Source organism: Ornithorhynchus anatinus, chromosome 5, assembly GCF_004115215.2.
Source record: "Ornithorhynchus anatinus isolate Pmale09 chromosome 5, mOrnAna1.pri.v4, whole genome shotgun sequence".
NCBI lineage: Eukaryota > Metazoa > Chordata > Mammalia > Monotremata > Ornithorhynchidae > Ornithorhynchus > Ornithorhynchus anatinus.
Genome location: NC_041732.1, coordinates 30,109,531 through 30,137,252, shown reverse-complemented (window position 1 = coordinate 30,137,252; position 27,722 = coordinate 30,109,531). Strand labels below are relative to the sequence as shown.

Below are 27,722 nucleotides of genomic sequence, written 5' to 3'. Positions count from 1 at the left end.
ATACAACAGAGTTGGTAGACACATTCCCTGCCCACAACAAACTTATGAGGGGGAGATAGACATTGAGATGAGAAGCAGCGTGGCTCAGTGGAAAGAGAACGGGCTTTGGAGTCAGGGCTCATAATAATGTTAATAATGTTGGTATTTGTTAAGCGCTTACTATGTGCCGAGCACTGTTCTAAGCGCTGGGGTAGACACAGGGGAATCAGGTTGTCCCACTTGGGGCTCACAGTCTTAATCCCCATTTTACAGATGAGGTAACTGAGGCACAGAGAAGTTAAGTGACTTGCCCAAAGTCACACAGCAGACAAGTGGCCGAGCCAGGATTTGAACCCATGAACTCTGACTCCAAAGCCCGTGCTCTTTCCACTGAGCCATGCTGCTTCTCTAGCCACGCTGCTTCTCTGAGTTCGAATCCCAGCTCTGCCACTTGTCGGCTGTGTGACTGTGGGCAAGTCACTTAACTTCTCTGTGCCTCAGTTCCCTCATCTGTAAAATGGGGATTAATACTGTGAGCCCCACGTGGGACAACCTGATTCCCCTATGTCTACCCCAGCGCTTAGAACAGTGCTCGGCACATAGTAAACACTTAACAAATACCAACATTATTATTATTATTATAAATGAATTATGGACATATATAAATTCTGTGGAGCCGATGGTGGGGTGAATTAATCCAAGTGCAACTAACTTGTCCATCTTTCTTCCCAGTCCTCTTATCCTTTCCTAGGTATTAAATTAGAGAAGATATATCTATCTTCTCTAATAATAATTAGAGAAGCAGTGTGGCTTAGTGGAAAGAGCATGGGCTTGAGAGTCAGAGGACATGGGTTCTAATCCCGGCTCTGCCACTTCTCTGCTGTGTGACCTTGGGCACGTCACTTAACTTCTCTGGGCCTCAATTACCTCATCTGTAAAGTGGGGATTAAAAGTGTGAGCCCATGTGGGACAACCTGATTACCCTGTATCTACCCTAACACTTAGAATAGTTCTTGGCACATAGTAAGCGCTTAACAAATACCATCATTGTTATTATTATTATATGGTACTGTATTTGCAGCTCCAAAAGTCCAAGTAGAATGTGTGGATGCCTGGATTCCATTGCTAAATAGAACCCATTTGAGATATTGGTGTTGTAATTGCTGCTGTATTAAGCTCTTATTGATTGCAGAACACTGTACTTAGTGCTGGGGAAAAATAGACTAGAGTTAGGCATTCATTCAATAGTATTTATTGAGCGCTTACTATGTGCAGAGCACTGTACTAAGCGCTTGGGATGAACAAGTCGGCAACAGATAGAGACAGTCCCTGCCGTTTGACAGGCTTACAGTCTAATCAGGGGAGACGGACAGACAAGAACAATGGCAATAAATAGAGTCAAGGGGAAGAACATCTCGTAAAAACAATGGCAACTAAATAGAATCAAGGCGATGTACAATTCATTAACAAAATAAATAGGGTAACGAAAATATATACAGTTGAGCGGACGAGTACAGTGCTGTGGGGATGGGAAGGGGGAGGTGGAGGAGCAGAGGGAAAAGGGGAAAAAGAGGGTTAAGCTGCGGAGAGGTAAAGGGGGGATGGCAGAGGGAGTAGAGGGAGAAGAGGAGCTCAGTTTGGGAATGCCTCTTGGAGGAGGTGAGTTTTAAGTAGGGTTTTGAAGAGGGAAAGAGAATCAGTTTGGCGGAGGTGAGGAGGGAGGGCGTTCCAGGACCGCGGGAGGATGTGACCCGGGGTCGACGGTGGGATAGGCGAGACCGAGGGACGGTGAGGAGGTGGGCGGCAGAGGAGCGGAGCGTGCGGGGTGGGTGGTAGAAAGAGAGAAGGGAGGAGAGGTAGGAAGGGGCAAGGTGATGGAGAGCCTTGAAGCCTAGAGTGAGGAGTTTTTGTTTGGAGCGGAGGTCGATAGGCAACCACTGGAGTTGTTTAAGAAGGGGAGTGACATGCCCAGATCGTTTCTGCAGGAAGATGAGCATGCGCCTGGCCCTCCTGAGACTCACAATCCAAAAATAAGGTGGTCTGATGAAAGATGCAGTAGGGAAGTTGAAATAGTCTAAGTACAAAATAATGTAAAAGACAATGTATGAATTCAGAATCCAAGTCTGGTAATGGAGAATTGTAGATGCGTCAAGGTGCTGCCATCCAGGTCATCGAGAGTCCCTTTGAATCCAAAGCTTCCCTAGGTTCTAAAACTGTAGAGACGGTGTCCTGCTGTTGCTCAATTCCCCCTACCTCACATGTGCAGAAATGTATAGATCAAGCCATCACCTCTTCTTTAGTCCCCCTGTTTTGTCCAAATCTTTATTTTCCCTTTTTCTGTGCCTCTTCTTCACTTCACTTTAATTCTTCCATTGCTCACCCATCACCTGGGAGTTAAAATTTAAAAGATATAAATGGAAAAAAGAGTGGAGGGAGAGAAGCACTTCATATTTACTTGTTGAGATTCATTGTGAAAGATCAATAATCATTTGAAGGCGAGGGGAAAACTTTGACTAGTGGAGAGTGAGAAAGGCATTAGGGAAGAAGACATCCCTTGACTTGTGGGGAGGAGGAATCTGACCTGTTCCTTGGAAGGAAGTGGGGAGGGAGGAAAGGTTTGAAAAGGTCGTCCATGCTTGAATCGGGGACAAGTGATCTGGATATTGGAACAGGAGAGTGATCACATTTGTTGGCCACTGGAGTCTTGGTTTTAAGTAACCCCCTCCAACCTGGAAAGAATATATCCTCTACATACAACACCTGTGTCCTGAGCACTGTACTATGTACTTGGGAGCTGTACTTGGAAGCGGCATGGCCTAGTGGCAAGACCCTGGGCTTGGGAGTCACAGGACCTGTGTTCTAATCCCACATCTGCCACTTGTCTGCTGTATGGCCTTGGGCAAGTCACTTAACTTCTCTGTGCCTCATCTGTAAAATGGGGATTAAGACTGTGAGCCCCACGTGGGACAACCTGATTACATTGTACTCCCCCAGCTCTTAGAACAGTGCATGACATATAGTAAGCTCTTAAATGCCATTATTGTTATTATTATTATTAGAACACAATAGAATAGCTATATAATGTCCTTATCCTTTAGGAGTTTACTATCTAGCTGGAGAGGCAAGCACTTAAATTACCAATAGGATTTTATGATTTTATTAATCTGCCTACTCTGCTTCCTTTTTCAAAACACAATGTTTGAAAATGAAGCAATAGTATTCTTAAAAAATCATTCCGATTTAAATGGTGCTATTTTCAAATTTAAATGTCCTAATCCATTCAGCCTGCCAGTCTTCATGAGAGTGATGCAAATTGAACTAGTTGGAAAAAGATTTTTAGGGAATAAAGCGTTAACACCAGAGAGGACTTGGTTTACTGAGATTCATGGCTATCCTGGCCCTGGATGAAGTCACTTTCCAGTGGGGTGGCACTTAGCAGTGGGAGGCCAAGCCCTGGCAGCCGCAATTAAAATGCTGGGTTCATTTCTGAATGGAATAAATCTGACCTGCACATCCTGGCATCCTCATTAAAGTGATAACCCAGAAAGCAGCGGCTAAGAGAAGCAAGTTGCCGTTGACCTTCAGGGAGAACACAGAAGTCCATTCACCACTGTCAGATGAGGTCATATCCATTAACTGGCACAGGAAGAATGAGACTTTCCTACACTCCAGTGTTCACACCCAGACAGTTTGGATTCATTTGTAGGCATTAGGGAAGGGATATAAATCACTTCCAAAATGTGGCTTTCCTGGGTGGCCAGCCAATACCTACGACAATTTCTTTGACTGCCCAGCTGCTGCATGTTCCCTTTCAGACCAGCATGGTGTGTATCTCCTGGCACTGGACGTCAATGCTACGTGACTCCCCAATTCAGAATGTTCTTGTCCAGAAGTTCTGGAGTATGGGTGGTTTTGAACTTCTGCAAACTGTGATGTTTCCTCTGGCTCATGTTATTTTAAAGACAAGTTTTTCTAACCCAACAGGAAAGAGGCTGTTCTGCGCAAATCATTGCCCAGCTGAAGTCGCCTCTGCATCGCCCGCTTAGCATCTCCTGATCCTGTTAACACTCTGGGTGGGGGACAGCATCCATTCTGTTGGGGGCAGTAGTTCCTTCAAGGTGAAACCTGATTCTCCCTAAAAAACATTTCATAAGACTATTTCTTTCAAACTCTGCCCTGTTGCATTCAAGGGACACCTAGAGTTCAATGGGTTATTTGTCACCTTGACAGTCAAATTGGTCACTTTGCCCACCTTCCTTGGGATTTTGATATAGCTAAGTGGTAAAATATCCTCGGCTGGAATCTACTAAGGATTAGGGCTAGTGTTCACAGGGTCTGAAATGCCTTTCAGGATCCCCTTTGAAGTTGATTGTGGACTAGGGTGTCTTATGACTGTGCTCTATTGTTCAGCTCCAAGTGTTTCTTTGCTCCTGTTATGTGCCCCACCATCTATGTGAAAGAGGAAGAAAATAATTCCTGAGACCAAATAATCCTTGGCTTTTGTAGACAGTCTGTTTGCTCTGCAGCTCCTCACAGACTTTAGTAAATGCCCAACTTCCCGGCAATGATTTACACATGTCTGTAATTAATAATGAACCAAGTCAAGTCCCCCTTTTAAATGTGGCCTCTCGGTGCATCTGTTAGGGTTTGTTGAAATAATGTTTCCCACTTACAATTTGGAGAGAGGCTAGGAGAGGGGTAAGAGTGAATACCCAGGGAATTGATTCAGTATAAGCTCGGTACTATATTCAAGGTGTTCTCTGCTCTCCCCCACAGCTGGCAGAAGTGGGAAATTGCCAGAAAAATCTATGGAGAATGACTTTTGGCATCTCCTGAACCTAGCTCAACCCTTTATGCTAGGACCTTAAATGGAGAATCTGTGAAATTCTTTGTTTAGCCAAATGGGTGTTCTCCATCTTACTCATTACTTCCCTAGCTACATTTATCAAACACTACAGCAAGGTCTGTTTCTGCTGCTCAGAAAGATAAAAATTTCATGGTTATTTTCTCAGTTTGGGCAGGGGGGAATTAAATTTGACATGGCAGTTGATGCCTCAGGCACAAAAGCACATGCAGAGCATTATTGGGATAGTTGCCTGACAACAAGGAAAGGAGGGAGAGTTGGATAACAACAGGGAGCTAGAGGTGGGAAACATGAAGGGGAAGTGTGTGAGAATGAGAGTGCATGTATTAAAAAGACAGTGAATGTATGAAGGAACAGAAGCACCCGTGGTGGACCTTTAAGCAATTTAGGATAATTCTGAGTTGACAATCCAAATTAAAGGTAATTCAGCAGAGGGAACTGGACTATGGATGGCTTGTATGTTTCAGCTTTGTAACGTAGGATCATTCAAACTGAATTATCTTGAAGAGCTAGTAAATACTGTGGGAAAAACACCAACACAGAGTCCACATTGTAAACTGAGAACTGCAGTCTGCAAAACATATTTTTTTTTTTCTGAGCAAGAATACAAAATCATTTGATCAAACCCAGTTCTTTCATGGAAAAAGTAGAAACTTGTATTTCTAGGTTTTATTGTGCTATATAACCAGCCTCATTTGTGGCAGACCAAAATTTCACTGGCTTTCACCCTCAGAAATAGCCCTGCTGGTAAGAAACTTTGACAGACACTTCAATAGACTATTTCTCTTTGAATGCAAATTAACTTGCAATTCAAAAGACCGTTTTACTATTGAAAGTATGGGGTTTGAATAAACAGATGCTGTATATAATACTTGTGGGAAGAACTGAGTTTTTATGATTTGAATTTGTTTTTATTTTTATTGTTATCATTGAGCGGCATAATGTCCTAGTGTAAAGAACACCGAAGTGGGATTCAGGAGATGAGTTCAAATCCTGGCTCCACTACTTGCCTTTTGTATGATCTTGGGCAAGTCACTTAACTTATATGTGCCTCTGTTCCTTCATCTGTGAAATGGAGTTAAAATGCCTGTTCTCCCTCTAAAACTCTAAACCCCATGTGGGAGAGATACTCTACCCAGTTGGCATACCTCATATTTATTCAATCATATTTATTGAGTGCTTACTGTGTGCAGAGCACTGTACTAAGCACTTGGAAAATACAATTCAGCAATAAAGACAATCCCTGCCCACACCGGGCTTACAGTCTAAAGGGGAGACAGACATCAAAACAAGTAAACAGGCATCAATAAAAATAAATAGAATTACAGATATATACACATCAAAACAAGTAAACAGGCACTGATATAAATAAATAGAATTATAGATATGTACATATATACACAGGTCCTGTGGGGCAAGGTGGGGATGGGGGCATAGAACAAAGGGAGAGAGACGGGGCAACATGGAGGGAAAGGGGAGCTGAGGAAAAGGGGGGCATAGTCTGGGAAGACCTCTTAGAGGAGGTGAGCCTTCAGCCTTCATATTTTCCCAAACTGGTTGCCCAAGTTTTGGTATCTAATGAGCTCTTACAAAATATCATCATCATTATTGTAAATAATAATAATAATAATGTTGGTATTTATTAAGCGCTTACTATGTTCAGAGCACTGTTCTAAGCGCTGGGGTATACAAGGAGTTAGTGTGTCCCACATGAGGCTCACAGGCTTAATCCCATTTTCCAGATGAGGTAACTGAGGCCCAGAGAAGTTAAGTGACTTGCCCACAGTCACACAGCTGACAAGTGGCAGAGCCTGGATTCGAACCCATGACCTCTGACTCCCAATCCTGTGCTCTTTCCACTGAGCCACGCTGCTTCCCGTGAGCTTCCACCTCAGAGCCAGAGCGAAGGTCTCTATGGAACTGGGTCTAAGTGCGGGAATCTTCTCGAACTCTCCAGAAGGGAAGAAGAGTTGGATTGTCAATGAAATGGGAGGGGTTAAATTTGAGAGGCAGAGGAGATCAGAGGAGAACTCAATCGATGTGCCTCCCTCCCTATTTGTATGTTCTGCTATATTGTATACTCCCAGAGAGCAGGATTTTGGTTTGCTAATTTTACTGTACTCTTCCCAAGCACTTATCACACAGTTGGCACTCAAAAATGCTGTTGATTAGTCCTCTGATTCCTTCTTCCATATTGGCTTGTTTGACTTCATGAGAAAACATGACTCCAGTCCTTGATGACTATGGTAGGGCATAGAATTCTGGATTGCCCAGAGATTCCCTTGGGCTCAACTTTGGCTAGCCAACATCCTTTCTCCTGAAGCTTTTCTAGATGATTGATGCCTCGGCTGTTTAGGGCTAAAAAAGAGCATGAATCTCAAATTTCTTCATTCATGTTTAGCAAGCATTTCACTAATTAATATCGCCAAGATCCACCCTCTCCTCTCCACCCAAACAACTACCTTACTGCTACAGGCTCTCGTAATATCCCGGCTAGACTACTGTGTCAGCCTTCTCTCTGATCTCCCTTCCTCCTCTCTCTCCCTGCTCTAGTGTATTCTTCACTCCGCTGCCTGGCTTATCTTCCTGCAGAAACGCTCTGGATGTGTCACTCCCCTTCTTAAAAACCTCCAGTGGTTGCCTATCAACCTCTGCACAAAACAAAAACTTCTCACTCTAGGCTTCAAGGCTCTCCATCACCTTGCCCCTTCCTACCACTCCTCCCTTCTCTCTTTCTACTGCTCACCCCGCACACTCCGCTCCTCTGCCGCCCACCTCCTCACCGTCCCTCGGTCTCGCCTATCTTGCTGTCAACCCCTGGGCCATCCCGCGGTCCTGGAATGCCCTCCCTCCTCACCTCCGACAATCTAATTCTCTTCCCCTCTTCAAATCCCTACTTAAAGCTCACCTCCTCCAAGAGGCCTTCCCAGACTGAGCTCCCCTCTTTTCCCTCTGCTCCCTCTACCCCCCCTTACCTCTCCGCAGCTAAGCCCTCTTCTCCCCCCTTTCCCTCTGCTCCTCCCCCTCTCTCATCCCATCCCTTCAGCACTGTACTTGTCCACTCAACTGTATATATCTTCATCACCCTATTTATTTTATTTAATGAGATGTACATCACCCTGATTCTATTTATTTGCCATTGATTTTCTGAGATGTTCGTCCCCTTAACTCTCTTTATTGCCATTATTCTTGTCTGCCTGTCTCCCCCGATTAGACTGTAAGCCCGTCAAAGGGCAGGGACTGTCTCTATCTGTTGCTGATTTGTACATTCCAAGTGCTTAGTACAGTGCTCTGCACATAGTAAGCGCTCAATAAATATTATTGAATGAATGAATAATATATCTCTCTCAATTATATTTTTAACCCCAATTGTTTCTTATATTCTGGTCTCCTCAAAAAATGGTTGTATGGTTCTGGCCAGTGGTATTACTGACTCATAGGAATTCTGTGCAGGCACACAGGCGCACTCTTTTGGCTAAAAGCACTAGAAGTTTGGAGACTCTTCTCCAGAAACATTCAGGGTCGTGTATTACACCACAGTCAATGTCTTTGTTGAAGATTTAAAACTGCCAAACTCTGTTTCTCCTCTTGGGGATTAAATCTCTCCCCTTTCTGTCCCTCATGTCTTTTCTTCTTCAGCAGGCCTTTTGGTGTTACTCCTTGATCCACTAAGATGATAGTCCCCTACCCCTGCTTCTTCTTGCTTTTCTTTTCTTTTAAACACAATTTATAAGCACAAATTCTATTTATTGCAACTGTTTTTGGTGATATGCATATGTGGATTTTCATGTTCAATCTATGTAAATTGACTTTCATTTTTTTTTCCTCTGTCTTTTCCTCTCTCAATTGGCTTCATTATTGTAGAACTCATAATGGTCTTTATTGTAATTTAGATCTTAGATCTCTTGGGAAGATAAGCAAAAGCCCAGTAGAAAGTCTTTTGTAGTTTGTTTCTGCCCCTTCTCTAATTTTGCCCTGGCTTTTTGGAAAATGCCTTGAGTATCTACTTTCTTTTCTAGAAAAAAAGAAGCAAAAGAAGACTAAATCTACTAGTGACTGGAGGGAGAGAAGAAATGCCATTAGACTTACCAATGAATACACTGTGGAAACCCTGGTTGTGGCTGATGCTGATATGGTCCAATACCACGGTGCTGAAGCGGCACAGAGATTCATCCTTACAGTTATGAACATGGTATGTCTTCTAACCTCATTCTTTATTTTGGTGGCATAATAATAATGATATTTTTAGGCACTTATTTTGTGCCAGGCACCATACTAAGCGCTGGGCTAGATACAGCAAATCGGGTTGAACACAATCCCTGTTCCACGTGGGGCTCACAGTCTCACCCATTTTCCAGATGATGGAGCTGAGGCCCAGAAAAGTGCAGTGACTTGACCAATGTCACACAACAGACAAGTGGCAGAGCTGGGATTAGAACCCATAGCCTTCTGACTCCCAGGCCCATGGTCTATCCACTCTGCCTTTCTGGTCATTCCGAAATCTGCTGTTTCCCCTTCACTATCTCATCCAGTGCTTAGTACACTGCCTGGCTCATAGTAAGAGCTTAATGAATACCACAGTCATTATTATCATCAGTTATCTATGCAGGGGGTCTAGCACATTCAGTGCTCTCCCTGGCATCGAGTGGATCGATTTAGCTATTGGCAGCAGCCTATACCCCAATAGTTTTTATGTCCCTGTCCTGGAGCTTCAAGTTTTGAGCAGTGAGGAGGGGGCAAAATTTTGGTGGGAGGGTGAAAGATCACAAAAACTTTCATATTAGTACAAGGTACTTGTGCATACTCTTTCCAGTTGTAGTTTGGGTTCTTTACACCCTGAGCCCATTACCACCATAAGTTGCTGGTGGCAGTGAGGTGAGAGAGTGTGAGAGTCCAGAAGTGAGTGTTACAAGCCTCACAACTGCAGTTTCAAAATGGGATTTTAAAAAACAGCAATAAAAAGCTAAGGCATAATAATAATGATGGCATTTGTTAAAGTACTTACTATGTGTCAAACACTGTTCTAAGCGCTGGGGTAGATACAGGATCATCAGGTCAGACACAGTGCCTGTCCCACCTGGAATTCATTGTTTCAATCTCCATTTTACAAATGAGGTAACTGAGGCACAGAGAAGTTAAGTGACTTACTCAAGGTCACATAGTAGACATGTGGAGGAGTCCAGATTAGAATCCACATCCTTCTGACTCTGTGCTCTTATCCACTGGCCATTCTGCTTCCATGTGGCTAACTCTTGATGGTTTTTCTGTTCCCACTCTCCTCTCTACCCTTACATTCACCATCCTGGTTCAAGTCCTCCTCACCTTCAATAGTACAGTAATGGTTGTTGTTGAGCATCCACTTGGTGCAATGCATTGAGGTGTGGCAATAGGTTTAGTAATGATTTTCCTGTACATTGGGCCAATAGAGCTAACTCCTCCCATCTCTCCCAGTTCGACAGCACTTAGGTATGTATCTGTATTTCATTTATTTGTATTGATGTCTGTCTCCCCCACCCCAGATGGTAAGATCATTGTGGGCAGGGAAATGTCTGTATTGTACTCTCTTAAATGCATAATACAGTGCTCTGCACCCAGTAAGCACTCAATAAATACGAGTGATTGAATGAATACCAAAAGGGAATCCCCTTGCAGTCGTCAGGGTGTAGGGAGAGAGTGTTTCATAATAGCCATCCTTTCTCTCCTCTCTTCCCTTTACTTCTACTACCCTACTCTAGGGGCATTAAACAGCCCAGACGGGAGGAGTGACTAGGTGGAAAGAGGAAAAACTGGAGAGAAGGGCATGTACCCATTTCAGGGAGAGGATGAAGTTTGATCTGGAACCCCAAGTCTCTTGGCCCCACTAGTTTAGAACCTTATTACTGCCTAGATTGACACTACCATAATGCCAAGTTTCTAGGCTATGACTACAATTTTGACAGTTATAGCTATTCTTGTGTGTGTATATTTATAATAATAGTAAACTTATTCCAGATAAAAGTTCACCGTATCCTGTGAACAACAAGAATGAGCTTCTACAGCAAGGCTGCGCAGTATAATTTTGAGGTCAAAGTTCTTATGTATTGTATCCCTGGTTGCATCCTAACCAGTTTCATTGAATGCTGATTCTTCAAGTCATCATTCCAGTGTGAAGTGGCAACCAGAAAGGTCAATTCATAGGCAAAGCATCATTTAAATTTTTTAAAGAGCTGATGGCTGTCTTCTGAATGGTGTTTTAGGAAGATGGTCAGCATGGCTGAGTATAAAATAGGCTCAAATGCAGAGAAACTGGATACAAGAGACCTGTAAGGAGACTGATGCAGTGATCCAGAGGAGGACTTGAACCAGGTTGTGAAAGTAAGGCTTGAGAGGAGAGTGGGAAAAGAAAAAAAAAACCCAACAAGAATTAGGCACAGACTAATATTCCAGGGGATGTGGGACCAAGAATTGTATTAGGTAACACCAAAGTTATGAGTTTCTCAGACAGGGAGGATGCAGGTATTGTCCTTTGAAATGGACAAGTGAGGTAAAGATGAGTTGAGTTTTTGCCATATTGAGTTTAAGGTGCCCTTGAATCCTCCATATGATGATGTCCTGTAAGCAGAAGAAAATGCAGGATTGTAAACAGGGTAAGAGGGGTAACACTGTTCATCCAAGTCTCTAGTTCTCTCTCTCCTGTGAGACAGAATACAGATCTGCATAGACCCAGTAGTGGCATTGCTTTTGCTTTCCTTAACTCTTTTTAGAAAGCAACTACATTGTTTTCTTATTAATACAGAAGTTATGATCTCAATGAACTAGGAAAACTAGATTTTCATACATATGTAACTGTTATATGCATGCACACAACCACTTCTTTTCAACATTGTAGCAGTGTTAAAAAGGTAGGCTTTTTTTCCCCCTATAGTATTTGCTAAACACCAGATATGTGCTAGGCTCTATACTAAGTCCTGGGGTAGATAGCATGTCACATTGGGCACAGTCTGTGTCCCACAGGGTGCCCCTGTCTTAATCCCCACTTTACAGATGAGGGAATTGAGGCACCGAGAATTTAGGTGATTTGCCCAAGATCACATAGCAAGCAAGTGGCAGAACCAAAATCAGAACCCAGTCCTTCTGACTCCCAGCCAATGTTCCATCCATTAGGCCGTGCTGCTTCCCAGGCTTGCACTGTCAGAAGAATGATCCCTAATTCCTTAGTGGCTTCCTACCCAGAAGATGTAGTAAAAACAATGTGGTAATGAAATGGTTGTTTTCAGGAAGTAATTCTTTTTAATATAACATTAAGATATTGAATCATTCCATCTTTGGTGGTGGTAAGCTCTGAGAGATCCCTCAGTTTGAGTGTTTTAGCACTGTTTCCTGAAAAAGCTTTATTTCATTTGCACAAATAAAATATTTCAAATTTCTACACTACAATCTACCCAAATATTCTAAAGGAAGAACAATAGCACTGTTGTGGTCTTAAGGTCCTTTCATTAGCAAGTCATATTTCTACTACTCTCTAATCAAACCTTTAAAAGTTATCATTTCTACTCCAGAGCACAAGCCTCTAAATGAGCCGATTGACATAATAAATTTTCCTGCAACAACTGATTATTCAAATGAAAAAAAACTGGTACCAACCCATAGCACAAATCTTGTTTCCATTATTAACAAAATATCAATCAGAGAAATCTACAATGCTAAAGACTTGTGCAGTCCAGGAAACTATAGTCTGATGGTTCCAGCAAACAGGGGGTGGGGAATGTGGGCAAGTCACTTTAACTTTTATGTGCCTCAGCTTCCTCAACTGTAAAATTATTATTATTATTATGGGGGGACAAAGACTGTGTCCATCCTGATGATCTTGCTTCTTCTCCAGTACTTAGTACAGTGCTTGACACATAGTAAGCGCTTAACAAATATCACAGTGTTTCACAGTGTTTTTTGTTTTTTTTTCCAATCCGGCCCAGCCTTGAGTGAAGTAATTGCAGTTCTTAGTTCATATGGTGGCAGTGGTAACATGATGTAAGTGTAGAATTCCCTTCATGCTCACTGGGAGTACAAGCCCTAGGAGATTAAAGTGTCTGGCCTGCCTCTGTCTTCCCTCCTCTAGAGACCTGTTAATTCAGGTTGAGTATCAGACAGGTCCCATAGTTTCTACCTGTGAGGGATCTTAATACAATCCATTTCTATCCTAAAACGTATCTCAGCACATATAACTCTTTAAGGATTGTGGAGAACAGGATGTGCTATTCTAACCCCAGGCAAGAGTCACAATTGAAGTCAAATGGACATGACTCTAAAAGCATTTCTGGGTCTCCTTCTATTCTCCAACTACACCCACTCCCTTGAAGAACTAATTCACTCCTGTGGCTTCAACTACCATTTATATAAGGATGACTCCTAAATCTACACCTCCAGCCCTGATGTCTCTCTCTAGTTTTGCATTTCCTCCTCCCTTCAGGATGCCTCTATTTAGATGTCCCACCGACACCTCAAACTTACAATATCCAGAATGGAATGCATTGTATCTTTCCACTCAAACTCTTTCCTCATTTTGTCTTTCTCACCACCTTAGACAATACTACTATTCTCTCTATCTCACAAGCCCGTAACCTGGTAGTTACCCTGAACTCATCTCTCATTCAACCCACATATTGAATCTGTCACCAGATCCTGCCAGTTCTACCTTCACAAAATTGCTAAAATCCATCCTTTCCTCTCCATCCAAACTGCTACCACACTGACCCAAGCACTTGTTCTATTCTGCCTTTAGAGAAGCAGCGTGGCGCAGTGGAAAGAGCATGGGCTTTGGAGTCAGGGCTCATGAGTTCGAATCCCAGCTCTGCCACTTGTCAGCTGTGTGACTGTGGGCAAGTCACTTAACTTCTCTGTGCCTCAGTTCCCTCATCTGTAAAATGGGGATTAAGATTGTGAGCCCCACGTGGGACAACCTGATTCCCCTCTGTTTACCCCAGCGCTTAGAACAGTGCTCTGCACATAGTAAGCGCTTAACAAATACCAACATTTTTTACTGCATCTGCCTCCGTGCTGACCCATCTACCTTCTGTCTCGCCCCACTCCAGTCCATACTTTGTTCTCCTGCATGGATCATTTTTCAACAAAAATGTTTGGGTCCATATCTCCAGACTCCTCAAGAACCTCCAATGGTTGCTCATCCAACTCCACAGCAAACCGAAACTCCTTACCATCAGCTTGCCCCCTCGTACCTTACCTCCCTGATTTCCTGCTACAGGCCAGCCCACACGCTTCACTCCTATAGCCCCAACCTGCTCACTCTCCCCCGTTCACATCTATCTCACCACTGACCCCTTTACCATGTTTTCCCCCTAATCTGGAACTCCCTTCCCCTTCATATATGCTAGACCACCACTCTCCTAAAGTTCGAAACCCTATTGCAGTCACACCTCCTTCAAGAGGCTTTTCCAATTAAGCCCTCTTTTCTTCGGCCCCCATTCCTTTTTGCATTACCTATGCACTTGAATCTGTGACATTTGGGCATTTGATATTTGGCATACCCAACCTCACAGCCGGTATGTATGTATCTATAAATCCTGTGTGTTAAACTAATTTTGCATCTCAATATTTGTCTCCCTCTCTAGACTGTAAACTCCTTGTAGGCAGGGAATATGTCTCCCAACCTGTAGTATTGTACTCTCCCAAGCACTTAGTACAGTGATCTGCACGTAAGTGATTAGTAAATACTACTGTTGATGATGATGATTTTACCATTGACAGTATCCTGCTGAGGTAATCTGCTCAACAAAAATATCACCAAACACTTTTAATTCACCTCAAGGTAGTTACTAATGTGATTGGGGAAGCAGCGTGGCTCAGTGGAAAAGAGCCTGGGCTTCGGAGTCAGAGGTCATGAGTTCGACTCCCAGCTCTGCCACTTGTCGGCTGTGTGACTGTGGGCAAGTCACTTAACTTCTCTGTGCCTCAGTTCCCTCATCTGTAAAATGGGGATTAACTGTGAGCCTCACGTGGGACAACCTGATTACCCTGTATCTCCCCCAGCGCTTAGAACAGTGCTCAGCACATAGTAAGCGCTTAACAAATACCAACATTATTATTATTATTATTGTCACTGGAGATAAAATTCATAGAGTTTTTAATACTTGGCAAGTTTTTAGGGCAAATCTGAATCAGAGAGAGGAAGAGACATTGGAATTTGAACATAATAATAAGGAGGATATTTGTTAAGCACTTACTTTGAGTCAAGTGCTTGTTTATCTGTGCTCTGACTACAGGACAGCTTTCTCCAAGGTAATAATGAATAGCTTCAAATAAACCTGTTATCTGTTTTTTATCTGGGGATGGAGTTATAGTAGTCTAGGAAAGATCATCAAATATAATTCAAAATCAAAATTCTTACCATTAGTTTTGATGACCCAAAGACTGCTATATTAAAAAAAAAGTGCTGTTGATGGTTGGAATAAATTGGTATTTTGTCTGGAAATAAACTTCTAAACCGAATGAGGAACCTGAGTAAATGATTGCCGTGTGTATAATCTTAGCTCTCTTGCATCTGTTTTTAAGAGCCATGCCATTAAGGCAAAGCTCTTTTAAAACAGCAAGCATAAACATGAAGCTAGCGATCCCTTAAATGTCATTAAAAGAAAAGTTTTCATGTGGGCCTTCAAGAATCAAACTGGTTTTCTGTGCTCAAATTCTTTTGGAATGTGAAGTCTACTGCAGTAAATGGTAGCAGTACCCTTTCCAAACACATTTAGTGGCAAGCTTATGTAAACAGCTATCTTACTTCAAAGGAAGAATGGGCTCCAGCCCAGCTCCATGTTTCATTTCGGCTTAGAGAGTGTGGGTGTGCAGATGGAGCAGGAAAACCTCTGCCTTCTCCATCCAAGGCTCCAGTGAAGATTCTTGGAGAAATGAAAGGATATTAATATCCCATTACAACCTTCACCATTAGTTCCTTTTCCCCTTGTGGTTTATGAAAATGTTTTACACCAATTAAAACTTGTAAAAGTTGGTATGGAGTGTTTAATACCCAGTTTTATTGTGCTTTTACAGTTGTCGTGTAGGAGCTGCATTTTAGGTTGACGTTAATGACCTAAGAGCACTCTTTCGGAACAGAAGGGATGACTTGATAAACTGGCATCCCTTTTTCATAAATGGCTCCTGAGTCTAGGGCCCTGTTAAATATATGTTGGTCTTGAAAATTAGTTCATCAGTTGACTCACTTTCGTGAATCATCAGAGACACCTGGTGAGTGTGTGCGTGCATGTGTGTGTAGATATGTAAATATATATGAAACAGTTACAGCAAATCCAGTTTTTTCAAAATTACTTAATTTCTTCTTTTTGTTATTAAAGTTAGAACTTTGCCCACAAACTTAAGTTTCCCCAACTATACCATTGTATCATCTGAGACAGCTCAATCAGCTGGTTAAATGCCACTTCCTTCCCCTCTCCAACTTATGATACATGCCACTTTGTGGTTACATATGGTGATATGTCTGCTGAGAGGAAGGGAAAAGTGATTTTTTTTCAAATCCTCCCCCAACCACCACCCTTGCATTTAATGGCATCCAGCAGATTTCTTATAGGATTTTGGTCACTGGGGAAGAATTTTAGTTCACTCTAGAGCTTTTCTGAGGGCCCCATTTGGCAGCAGATAGGAATTAAGTCCCATTCCTACTTCCCCATTCCTTCCAACATAGGGTCTAGATCCCCTGGGCCAATGTCAAGGACCAACAAGAGAGAGTCAGTGCTGACACTTCCCCACATCTGGACTGCACAGCACCTAACTGGTTTGGTATTGAACCCACCTGAGACATTCCCACCAAAATCCTTGGCGTTTGCTTGGACTTGTTATTATCACTCTGGGATTCTCAAAGCCAGTTACCTGCACAGCATTTCCCTCCACATCCCCTCCCTGTGTCACTGGAATAGGTGCAGTCCCCAGGACCAGAATCAAATAAATTAAGTTCGTTGGGAACCAGAACTTCCTTAGGAATCCATTCAGATCCAGCATCTCGTTTCTTGTAGTCAGCTGGTGGTTTCTGTGATCAGTGTCTACTTGAACACTTTTGATTTAGACCACTTGTTATCAAACAGTATGAATGCAAGAGAGAGGGACTGTAGAGATACTTTATATGTCTCCTCTTTCTCCTGGATGTTGAGATTATCTTCTTGATATGTGTGCAAACTTGAATACACATCTTGGGTCAAGAGAAAAGAAGCTAAGGGGGATTGAGTATGTCTCACTGGAATCACAAGTATAGCAATTAACACAGTGTCTTCATTCTCACTTTATTTTAATGTTTGTCTCCCTCTCTAGGTTGTAAACATCTTATGGGCAGGGAATGCATTTACCAACTAGGCTGTACTGTACTGTCCCCCAAGAATTTAGTACAGTGCCCTGCACACAGCTCTCAATAAATACCAGTAATTGATGTGATTAATTGATTAAACTGATACTGAGGCAGATGAAAAAATCTTCCTTAGCTGCTGCAGACATCATTTCGATCCTGATTAGGTGTATTTCCATGTTTGGGGATTTCAGCATCTGGAGTTTTCGTGATTTCCCAAGTGCAGTATTGATACCCAGGCATTTTTCCTGTGCTCTGAAAAGTAAATTGCACTTTTCTAAAAGAGGAATGAAGAATGGGGGCCTGCTTGGCCTCACCTGGAAATGTTCTGTTAAATCCTTCCAGTCTATGGAAAGCCTTCCCCTTAGAAGCTGCAATCAATTAGTCAATAGTATTTATGGAGTGCTTACTATAAGCTTGTTCTCTAGAGTGTAAGCTCATGGGCAGGGAATGTCTGTGAGTTGTTATATTGTACTCTCCCAAGCGCTTAGTAAAGTGCTTTACACACACTAAGTGCTCAATAAATATGATTGACTGACAAAGCACTGTACTAAGCACTTGGGAGAGTTCAATACAGTATAGTTGGTAGATATGATCCCTGCCCACAAAGAGGTCCTTTGTCCTGCAATTCCAGAAAGTTTCCCAGACCACTGGGAGGAGGTAGCTCCATCCTGCTCACAAAGTAGACAGTAGTTCTGCAGATAGTAGGAAGTGTGTTAAGGAAAAATGGCAATATTTGAAATCATTAATTTCCTTTATTTTGTGCAGCAAACCATTTAAATACACTGAACCTTGCTTCACAAGTCCTCTCAAGGTCAAAGTTACTTATACACTATTTCCTAGGACAATTTAGGTCATTGTTTTGAATTAGAAATCTGCAAGGATGAAAAGATTCTGGAAATTCATTTTCAGATTCTAGATAAGGTAACCAGCCTTATCCTTCTTATCCTTATCAGCCTTGAATGCACGTCTGGTATAAAGAAATATGGAATGATCTGTGATTAGAATTAAAAGAGTTCAGATCAGCCATCAATATTCATTATGTAGCCACTGACATGTTTCCCAGTAGTGGAGGAATCTAATGTTTTGGTTTTTTTTAACAAAAGCGTGAGAGAGAAATACCAGTAGCACTACTGCGGTCCCTCTCAATGCATATGTGAGTTCCTGATTTTAAAATATGTCTGAGGAACATTTGTTTTCAACTTACTTGGAGTAGTGTGAAATTTGGTAACCAAGGTTCCTTAAAATTCAATTGCCTGAAATAACTGTAGCAATCCAACTTTAAAGAACAAGCCTGGGTTGTAGGGAAAGAAGACTAAACAGCATTGCTGTTCATCTAGAAACTGAATGCTTCTCTGAAAGATGGTGACTGGACTTTAAGCCCCATTTGGGACAGGGACTGTGTTCCACCAATTATTTACCCCAGGGCTTAGTGCAGTGCTTAACAAATACCATCATTAATCATCATTAATACCTGATTTACATTGACCTAAAGGCTCCCACACCTGTGCTTTCAAGTGTCTTGCAAACTGAAAATCACTTGCCCTAAAAATCTGAATGTTAATAATAAAGCTCTGAATGATCTAAGGGGCTTTCTTAGCAATTTAGCAAAGTTGCTTATTCTGGGTCAACTCTGCTACTTTTGTAAAGCTGGATGATGGACTGTCACTTTTTACAACATGCAATAAAAGTGCCCACTCTGCAGCTGCTTTGTGGAATAATATTTACAAACTTACTTTTCTTAGGTAAAATGTAACTTAGTTCTGCCTTTGAGCAACTAAACTAGAAAATGGAGCCACTTGATAGACAAAATGTCAGTGTTACCTCTTAGTTTATGTAATGGTCACCAAATTGAATCAGTGGTTCTTCAAGTTCCTTAGTAATTTGATTTGAAGAAAAGGGGTTTGAAACCTTATCCAATAAATAGCCCGCAAAGATCTATTTTGGTTGGGTAATGTGGCCCATGTGTGGCCTTGGTACTGACTAGTAAATTAATTCATTCTCTAGTCAACACTTGTTTATTGAGAACTCTTTAGGAGTCAAGCACAGATTTTTCAACTGAGTATAGGCACCCATACCCTGGAAGCTTGTCAAAGGTTCCCAGAGAATAAGTAAAATGACTCAGAAATTTAAAAGTAAATAGCATAATCCCTGTGGATAAAATTGAAACAGGATCTCCACAGAGGACCAAGCAAGAGAAAAGTCTTAAATTTAAACAGGGGAAATTTGGGATGGACACAGGAAAAACCTCTTGACTCTCAGGGAGATGAACCTGGAGAGAACCTGAGGGAGATTGGATAGTCTCCATTCCGGTGGTCTCTAAGGAGAAGATGGATACACAGCCACCTGTCTGTCTCGGATGTTTTGGTGACTTGGGTGGAGGCAGGGGGTGAGCCCCCTTTCTATTCCTTGATGCTATAATTGTCAGCAACTGAAGTACTAAACAGTGATAGTCCTGCTGAAATAAATGTGGATTGATTCAAATAGTTTTCAGGTCAATTAAGTTTTTCCACTATCTCCTAAAATGTACACTGGTTTTATTCATGTTTCCAAAGTTGCAATCTGGTCTTTGTCTCTAACCTCATAAATTAGGAAAATTTAAGCCTTCTTTTACCGTAACAAATTTCCTTTGAAGAGGAGGAATAGAAAAGTCAGTGTTTATTAAATTTTGTTTAGAGATGTGCTGTCTTTTTTTTAGGCCCACTGTTTGATTTCCTTTTGGCCCAGTTTCTTGAGTATGTGGACATTAAATGAGAATTTCTAGTTCTAGTCACCTTTATGTGAATGGCTCCCTCTGCACTCTCACATTTCCTTTAGCCTCTGGAACATTTTCACATGAATTTCCTGCCTGTGACTAAAGCACACTTTAGTCCACTCCCAAATCCACTCCTTCACCTGACTTTCCCATCCCAGCTGACAACACCATCTTCTCTGTTTCTGAAGCCCACATCCCTGGTTTTACCTTGATTCTTTACTCTTGCAGGTCTCACAGTCTGTTAATAAATCATCTTGGTTTTTCCTCCATAGCATTTCTCAAATCCATCCTTTCCTTAATCAGTCTTCTACTTGGGTCATCTGCTTCTATTCTCTTTCCTCTACAATCTATACCACAGTCTTCAGCCCAGATCATGTTTCTAAAAATGTTGTTCCACACGTCTCCCCTCTCCTCAAAAATCTTCAATAGCCACCCACTCCTCTCCACATAACAAACCCCTGACCACTGGCATAAAAACACTCTCTCAGCTCCTCCTTCTCTTACTTACCCACACTCTCCTTATCACTCTCTGTATCACTACACCACAGCTCTCACTCTCCACTCCTTTCAAACTTATTCCATATGCCCATATGCCTGAGTATCACCCCTCAGTTAATGTTATTGATCTAGCATTTACTGTGTGCAGAGCACTGTACTAAGTGCTTGGGAGAGTACAATACATAATAAACATGTTCCCTGCCCACTAGAAGCTTGCAATGTCATTGAGGAGACAGACATTAAAATAAATAACAAAAAGGGGAAGTAACAAAGTATTATATATATAAGGGCTGTTGAGCCAGGGTTGAGGTGAACATCAAAATGACAGTGCTCCAATGCTTAGAACAGTGCTTGGCACATAGTAAATGCTTAACAAATACCATAATTATTTATTCAGGGATACAAATTCAAATGCATAGGTGATATAAAATGGATGGCAAATAGAGTGGGGAAATGAGAGGTTACTTAAGGAAGGCTTCTTGGAGGAGATATGATTTTAGTAGGGCTTTGAAAATGGGAAGAGTTGTGATCTGTCAGATATGAAGGGGGACGGAGTTCCAGGCCAGTGGGGGGAGGATGTGAGCAAGGGATTGACTGCGATGGAGATGACATTAAGCTTAGGTGTAAAAGTATCAAAGTGTGAGGGCTGGGTTTGTAGTGGTTAGATAGAAGGCAGGAGAGCTGATGGAGTGCTTTAAAGTGGATGGTAAAGAGCTTCTGTTTGAAGTGTAGGTGAATGGGAACAATTGAAGGTTCTTGAAGAGTGTGGAGATGTGCACAGAACAATTTTTTAAGGAAAATAATTCAGCCAGTAAAGTGCGGACTGGAATGGGAGAGACTGGAAGGCAGTACCTATTGCTTGTACCCTTCTCCTGTTTCAAATCCATTGATCAGTTGTCCCCATATTCAATTACTTTTCTGAAATCTCACTTCCTCCAGGAAGCTTTCTCCAATTAACTTTTCCCTTCTCAGGGTGCTATCCTCGCTATCCTCGCACTTATCTATGCCCTCCTAGTTCTTACCTGTACCACTTCCATACATATCTTCTTACTCTGTTATTTAAACCTTTCCATCCTCTTCCTTCTGTGTGTAACTTAGTTTGTGTCTATCTTCCCCACAAGACTTCAAATCAGGGATTCTGTGTTCTAATCCCCTTGATTCTATTTATTCCCCTTGATTCTATTTATTGCTATTATTCTTGTCTGTCCGTCTCCCCCGATTAGACTGTAAGCCCGTCAAAGGGCAGGGACTGTCTCTATCTGTTACTGATTTGTACATTCCAAGTGCTTAGTACAGTGCTCTGCACATAGTAAGTGCTCAATAAATACTATTGAATGAATGAATAACCCCATTAAATATAATCAAATGCCAAGCACAGTGTTCTGCACATAGGCACTAAAGAAGTACAGTTGGTAGACTGATTGAGCCAAGTGGCAAAAACTTACCAGCTGCTTTTTAAGCTTCCTTCTCCTTATCACCCCAATCCTAGGTAGGCTGGCAAACACACTCCTGCAGTTATTAGAAGTTATTTAAAGCATAAACCTTTTTACAGTGTATTTCCTCTTCACACCATTTTTGGAAAGATTTGCTTCAAGGGAGGAGCTTGACCTAGGGGAAAATGTGGGAATGTAGTTCTGGTGCCAATTAAGTTTCCATATTGAAACTAGTAAAAATGGGGGTAAATTACTGAACTGGAATGTTGGATATGGAAGTAATAGGTAATTTCTTCCAGTATTTTGGTGTATTAAAGATTTATTTTCATTCAGTACTCTCCAGCATAAATTCATTTCCAGGATATTTAGTGAAATCTAAAATTCTACTGAATTTCACATTTTGTTAGATACATTGGATATTAGAAATGAGGGACATAGCCTGTGGCTATAAAAATTAGATATGTTAGAGACTTTCTTTGAATTGGCTTCAGAGACAACTAACACTTCATCTCCCTGTCCAAGCTCTGTCTTCCCTATCTTTCCCAACACTGTAGATAACCCCACTATCTCCCCATCTTACAAGCCTTTGCATAGACTCATCTCTTATTCAACTTACACATTTGATCTGCCACTAAATCCTGTCAATTCTAACTTCACAACATCGCTGAAATCCACCCGTTCCTCTTCATTTGAACTTCTTCTGCACTGATCCAAGCACTTATCCTATCATGCCTTGACTGCTGCATCAGTCTCCTCACCGACCTCCGTGCCTCCTGTTTCTCTCCACTTCACTGTGCTATCCAGTTCATTTTTCTAAAAATGTCCATCCAACTCCTCATCAAACAGAAACTCCTTACTATTGACTTGAAGCACTGAGTCGGCTCACCCCTTCCTCGAATCTCACCTCGCTGATTTCCTACTACAAACCAGTCCCCACCCTTAGCTCCTCTAATGCCAATTTAGTAAAAACTCACCGGTGACCTTTTACCCATGTGATGGGGTAACTCCCTCTCCCTTCAAAAATGACAGGCCACCACTACCCCTTCAAAGTCATATAAAAACCACATCTCCTCTCAGAGGGTTTCCTCAGCTAAGCCCTCATTTCCCCTATTCCCTCTCATTCATTCAATCATATTGAGTACTTACTATGTGCAGAGCACTGTACAATATAACAATAAACAGTGACATTCCTTGCCCACAGTGAGCTTAAAGGTCTAGAGGGGGAGACAAATAAATTACAGGTATGTACATTAATGGTCCCTTCTTTGTCACCTAAAAACTTGAATCTGTACCCTTTAAGCACTTGAAATTCATCCACCATCAGCCCCATAGTATTTATGTACATATAATTGATTTTAATATCTGTCTCCCCCTCTAGACTGTAAGCTCCAGGTGGACAAGGGACAGGTCTACTAACTCTATTTTACTCTCTCATGTGCTTAGTACAGTGCTCAGCACTGGATGCTAGGGATGATGGTTTTCACTGTGAAAGTAGGGTTGGGGGGATCAGGGCAGAAAAGTCTGAAATACAGATTGTCAGCAATGCAGATGGGCTTATGTTGGGGTTCCTGAAATGGTACGGGACAGACAAATGGCATATTAACCTATTTGCACGGTGCAGTCTTGACGAACCTATGTTGATATTACTGATATATTTACCCCAGGTAGGTCTGGCTAAAAATGAAATCTTTGTAGGATGAATTCTACAAAAAATGTGCTTGACATTGTAAACACTATAAATGTACTTATATTTTAACTTTTTTTAATGTGTGGGAAGATATAAAATTAAGGAAGGATAAACACTTTCATTTTGAGTTTGCCAAGCCAAGCTTGCACATTTAAACATGTGAAATTTAGGAAATGGCACAGCCACCTTTATCGTAGAAAGTATGTTGGCCTGCTGGGTATTTATGTGGAGCATGTATGGTGTTTCTGAATAGTTTTACTTTGGCTTTGCCTGATATAGCCTTGTTTAATTTTATAAGTAAAATATTTCAGTACCATGGGTTACATTTGCATTGGTAGGTACCCTGGCAGCTGAATGAACATTGCAGTAAGTTTCACATGCTAACCATTGCTAGCAAAATTCTTTCTACTCTCATGAAAGGTCCTCATGAAGGGGAATATAGTTTTCTATCTGACTTTATTAAAGGTTTTTATTTATAGATTTTCTAGGCCTTAAAGGAAGGCTATATAAGCCACTTTTACTAGCCATCCCCTCTTGGGGAGCAAGTCCCAAACCCTCCTTCAATTAATCAGTCAGTTGCATTTTTTGAGAGCTTATTTTGTGCAGAGCACTGTATTCATTCATTCAATTGTATTTATTGAGCACTTACTGTGTGCAGAGCACTGTACTAAGCACTTGGAAAGTACAATTTGTCAACAGAGACAATCCCCACCCAACAACAGGCTCACGGAAGTGGAGGACAGACATCAAAACAAGTAAACAGGCATCTATATAAAAAATAGAATTATAGATATAAGCACATCAAAATAAGTAAACAGGCAACTGTACTAAGCACTTAGGAGAATACAATATGAGTTAGTTGGTAGACACGTTCCCTGACCCCACTGAGCTTACTCCAACGATCTTGCTCAACAGGTTAAGGTACTTTGAAATACAGATATTTGTAGATGGATCAGTCTTGGATTGGATGTTTTGGTGATGGCTCTGTTACATAAGAGCAGCATGGCTAGTGAATAGAGTACAGGTCATGGAGTAGAAGGTTATGGGTTATAATCCTGACTGCCACTTGTCTGCTGTGTGGCTTTGGGCAAGTCACTATACTTCTCTAGATGCAGTGTGGCTTAGTGGAAAGAGCACGGGCTTGGAAGTCAGAGGTCATATCAGCTGTGTGACTTTGAGCAAGTCACTCAACTTCTCCGTGCCTCAGTTACCTCATCTGTAAAATGGGGATTAAGACAGTGAGCCTCACATGGGTCAACCTGATTACCTTGTGTCTACCCCAGCACTTTGAACAGTGCTTGGCACATAGTAAGCACTTATCAAATACCATAATTATTATTATTATTGTTATTATTCTCTGTGCCTCAGTTACCTCATCTGTAAAATGGGGAAGGAAACTATGAGCCCCACGTGGGACAGGGACTATGTCCAATCCAATTTGCTTGTATGCACCCCAGTGCTTAGTGCCTGGCACATAATAAGCACTTAACAAATATGAGTTATTATTAGTGGACTTAACAAAACCATCAGCAATAGGGGAATACCTGGTAGGGCTATGCTTGGTGATGAAGAACTCTGGAGAAAGGGTCTCATCAGGTGTCTCTCATGATGAACAGGTCTAGCAAGAATTGGGGAAATAGATAGTATGGTTAACCACTTACTATGTTCCAAGCACTGTACTAGGCCTAGAGGTAGATACAAGACAGTTGAGTTGGACACAGTCCATATCTCAAATGGGGCTCATAGTCTTAATTCCCGTTTTACAGATGAATCAACTGAGACACAGAGAAGTTGAGTGATTTGCCCAAGGTCACACAACAGACAAGTGGCAGATCAGAATTAGAACCCAAGTCCTTGGACTCCCAGGCCCAAGATCTTTCCTTTAAACCTTACTGCTTCCCTAGTTGGATGTAGACAGAGAGGAGCAAGGATTAGTAGTGGAGAGGAAAGAGCTGCTTGAGTTGCAATCAGTCAATCAATCAGTGGTATTTATTGAGTGCTTGCCATGTGCAGAGCACTGTACTATGCACTTGGGAGAGTACAGTACAACAGAATTAGTGACACGTTCCCTGCCCATGACTAATTTACAGCCTAGAGGTGGGGGACAGGCAACAAAAATAATTTATAATGATTTATAATATACAATTTAAAAGCATGGTACGTAAATGTTGTGGGGTAGTGAGTGGGGTGAATATCAAATGTCCAACGGTCACAGATACAATTGCATAGGTGATGCAGAAGGGAGAGAAAGTCTGGAGATAAAAAGGGCTTAATTGGGGAAAATATCTTGGAGGAGATGTGACTTTGCAAGTATTAAACTGTCATTCATTCATTGTCATATTTATTGAGCACTTGTGTGCACAGCACTGTGGTAAGTGCTTGGGAGACTAAAGAGAGAACAGGGAATGTGAAGCAGCATGGTGTAATGGATTGAGCACCAGCCTGGGAGTGTGAAGGTCATGGGTTCTAATCCTGGCTCCATCACTTGTTTGCTGTGTGACCTTGGGCAAGTCATTTCACCTCTCATCCTCAGTTACCTCAACTGTTAAAAGGGGATTAAGACTGTGAGCACCATGTGAGACAGGGACTGTGTCCAACTCAATTTTCTTGTAACCACCCCAGCACTTAATACAGTGCCTGGCACATAGTAAGCACTTAACAAATACCATTATTATTATTATTACAATCTAAAAATAGACACGTTTCCTGTCCACAGCGAGCTTACATAATGGAGGACATTGCTTGAAAAATCAGTGAATCAAATTCAATGCTAATGTTGTTTGGGGAATTTAAAAATTGTCACAGGCTAATCTATTTGAATTTCAACTGCAGAGAAGCAAATTTTCATCATTATTCTCAGTAGCAGGTGGGCTTTTTCTGTCCCCAAAATGAAATAATTCATGGCCAATAATTGATAAATTCTGAATATCAACAGAATGGAAAAATGGAATTTTACTCCTTTATGTATTCAAAATGTTAATAAATGCAGCAAGCTGTTCTACTCCGACCAGACCTCTCACTTAGAACAAAGATATCCTTCCAGTGATGATTTATCCACCCAATCAGAAATTGGAGGTAGACTTACCCCATTTACTTAGTCTAGTACTCTGGAGACCATTTCTAACCATCTGAAGAGCAATAGAGAGAACCTCCTTTGGATTAGAGAAAGGGATTCTACCCAATCAGAAGCCTTTTCTGAATGAATGGGGATTGACTGCAACCCCATCCTCAGTCAAAAAGACAAGTTCTCCATCTATAGATGATTTCTACTAAATATATACCTAGAAAATAAATATATATATATATATAAAACACATACACACACAAATATATGTATGTGAGTATATAAAAATAAAATTCCTTTTGCTGCATGGATTCATATTTCAAGCCAGATTTCCTGATTTTATACCTTTCTGTTCTGGGAATTCAATTTTCATGTGAACATTTTTGGAACAAAACTTTTTTGGAAGCTCTTTTGCTCACGTTGTTTTGAGACTGCTTTTTTGTTTCTTGACAGGTATACAACATGTTTCAACACCAGAGCCTGGGAATTAAAGTGAACATTCAATTGACCAAGTTAGTGCTGCTTCGAAACCGCCCTGTAAGTCCCCCAAAGGCATTTGACCAGTTTTACGGCAGTCGTAGTATTGAAGACATTTCTGAGGCATTAAGAAAATTGCAAGTGACTGATTGTGGCTGGTTTAGGTATTTGGCTCTTAGACTGGTCATTCAGTAAATTGCAGTGGATTATTACCCTGAACGGGTGGTTGATAAAAGTGCTAGGTTTGCCTAAAGTATCTGTGCAAGGGAAATTAGAAGTTTTCCTTAAATCTTATGGGTTTCTTTAAACTTCCTCAAGTAAAATTATTCTGAATGTGACCCACATGTTCTCTTTAATTCAGTTAATTTTTGTTTAGTGGTGAGGAATCTTTGGTTAAGGACAAAGTTAAGAATACTGTGTGATTGGTACAAATGGATGTATATTGTCTCTTCCATTATCGGGGTAAATTGATAATACAATCCGCTCTTTCCTTTCTACCTAACCTCGCTTATCTCTTACAGCAGTCCAGCCCACACACTTTACTCTTCTTGTCAACCTGAGCACTGTACCTCCATCTCATCCATCTGGCTGATTACCCCCTGCTCATGTGCTCCCACTAGGCTGGAAC

At 41.6% G+C, this 27,722-nt stretch overlaps 1 protein-coding gene across 1 annotated transcript in view; it reads left to right on the top strand.

Moving 5' to 3' along the window:
- The window catches only part of ADAMTS17 (ADAM metallopeptidase with thrombospondin type 1 motif 17), a 368,163-nt gene that overhangs the window by 42,777 nt on the left and 297,664 nt on the right, over nt 1-27,722 (top strand). The window contains exons 4-5 of the mRNA XM_029066734.2: nt 8,863-9,035; nt 27,071-27,154. Coding sequence (XP_028922567.1) covers nt 8,863-9,035; nt 27,071-27,154 — 257 coding nt within the window. The remainder of the gene's footprint in view (nt 1-8,862; nt 9,036-27,070; nt 27,155-27,722) is intronic.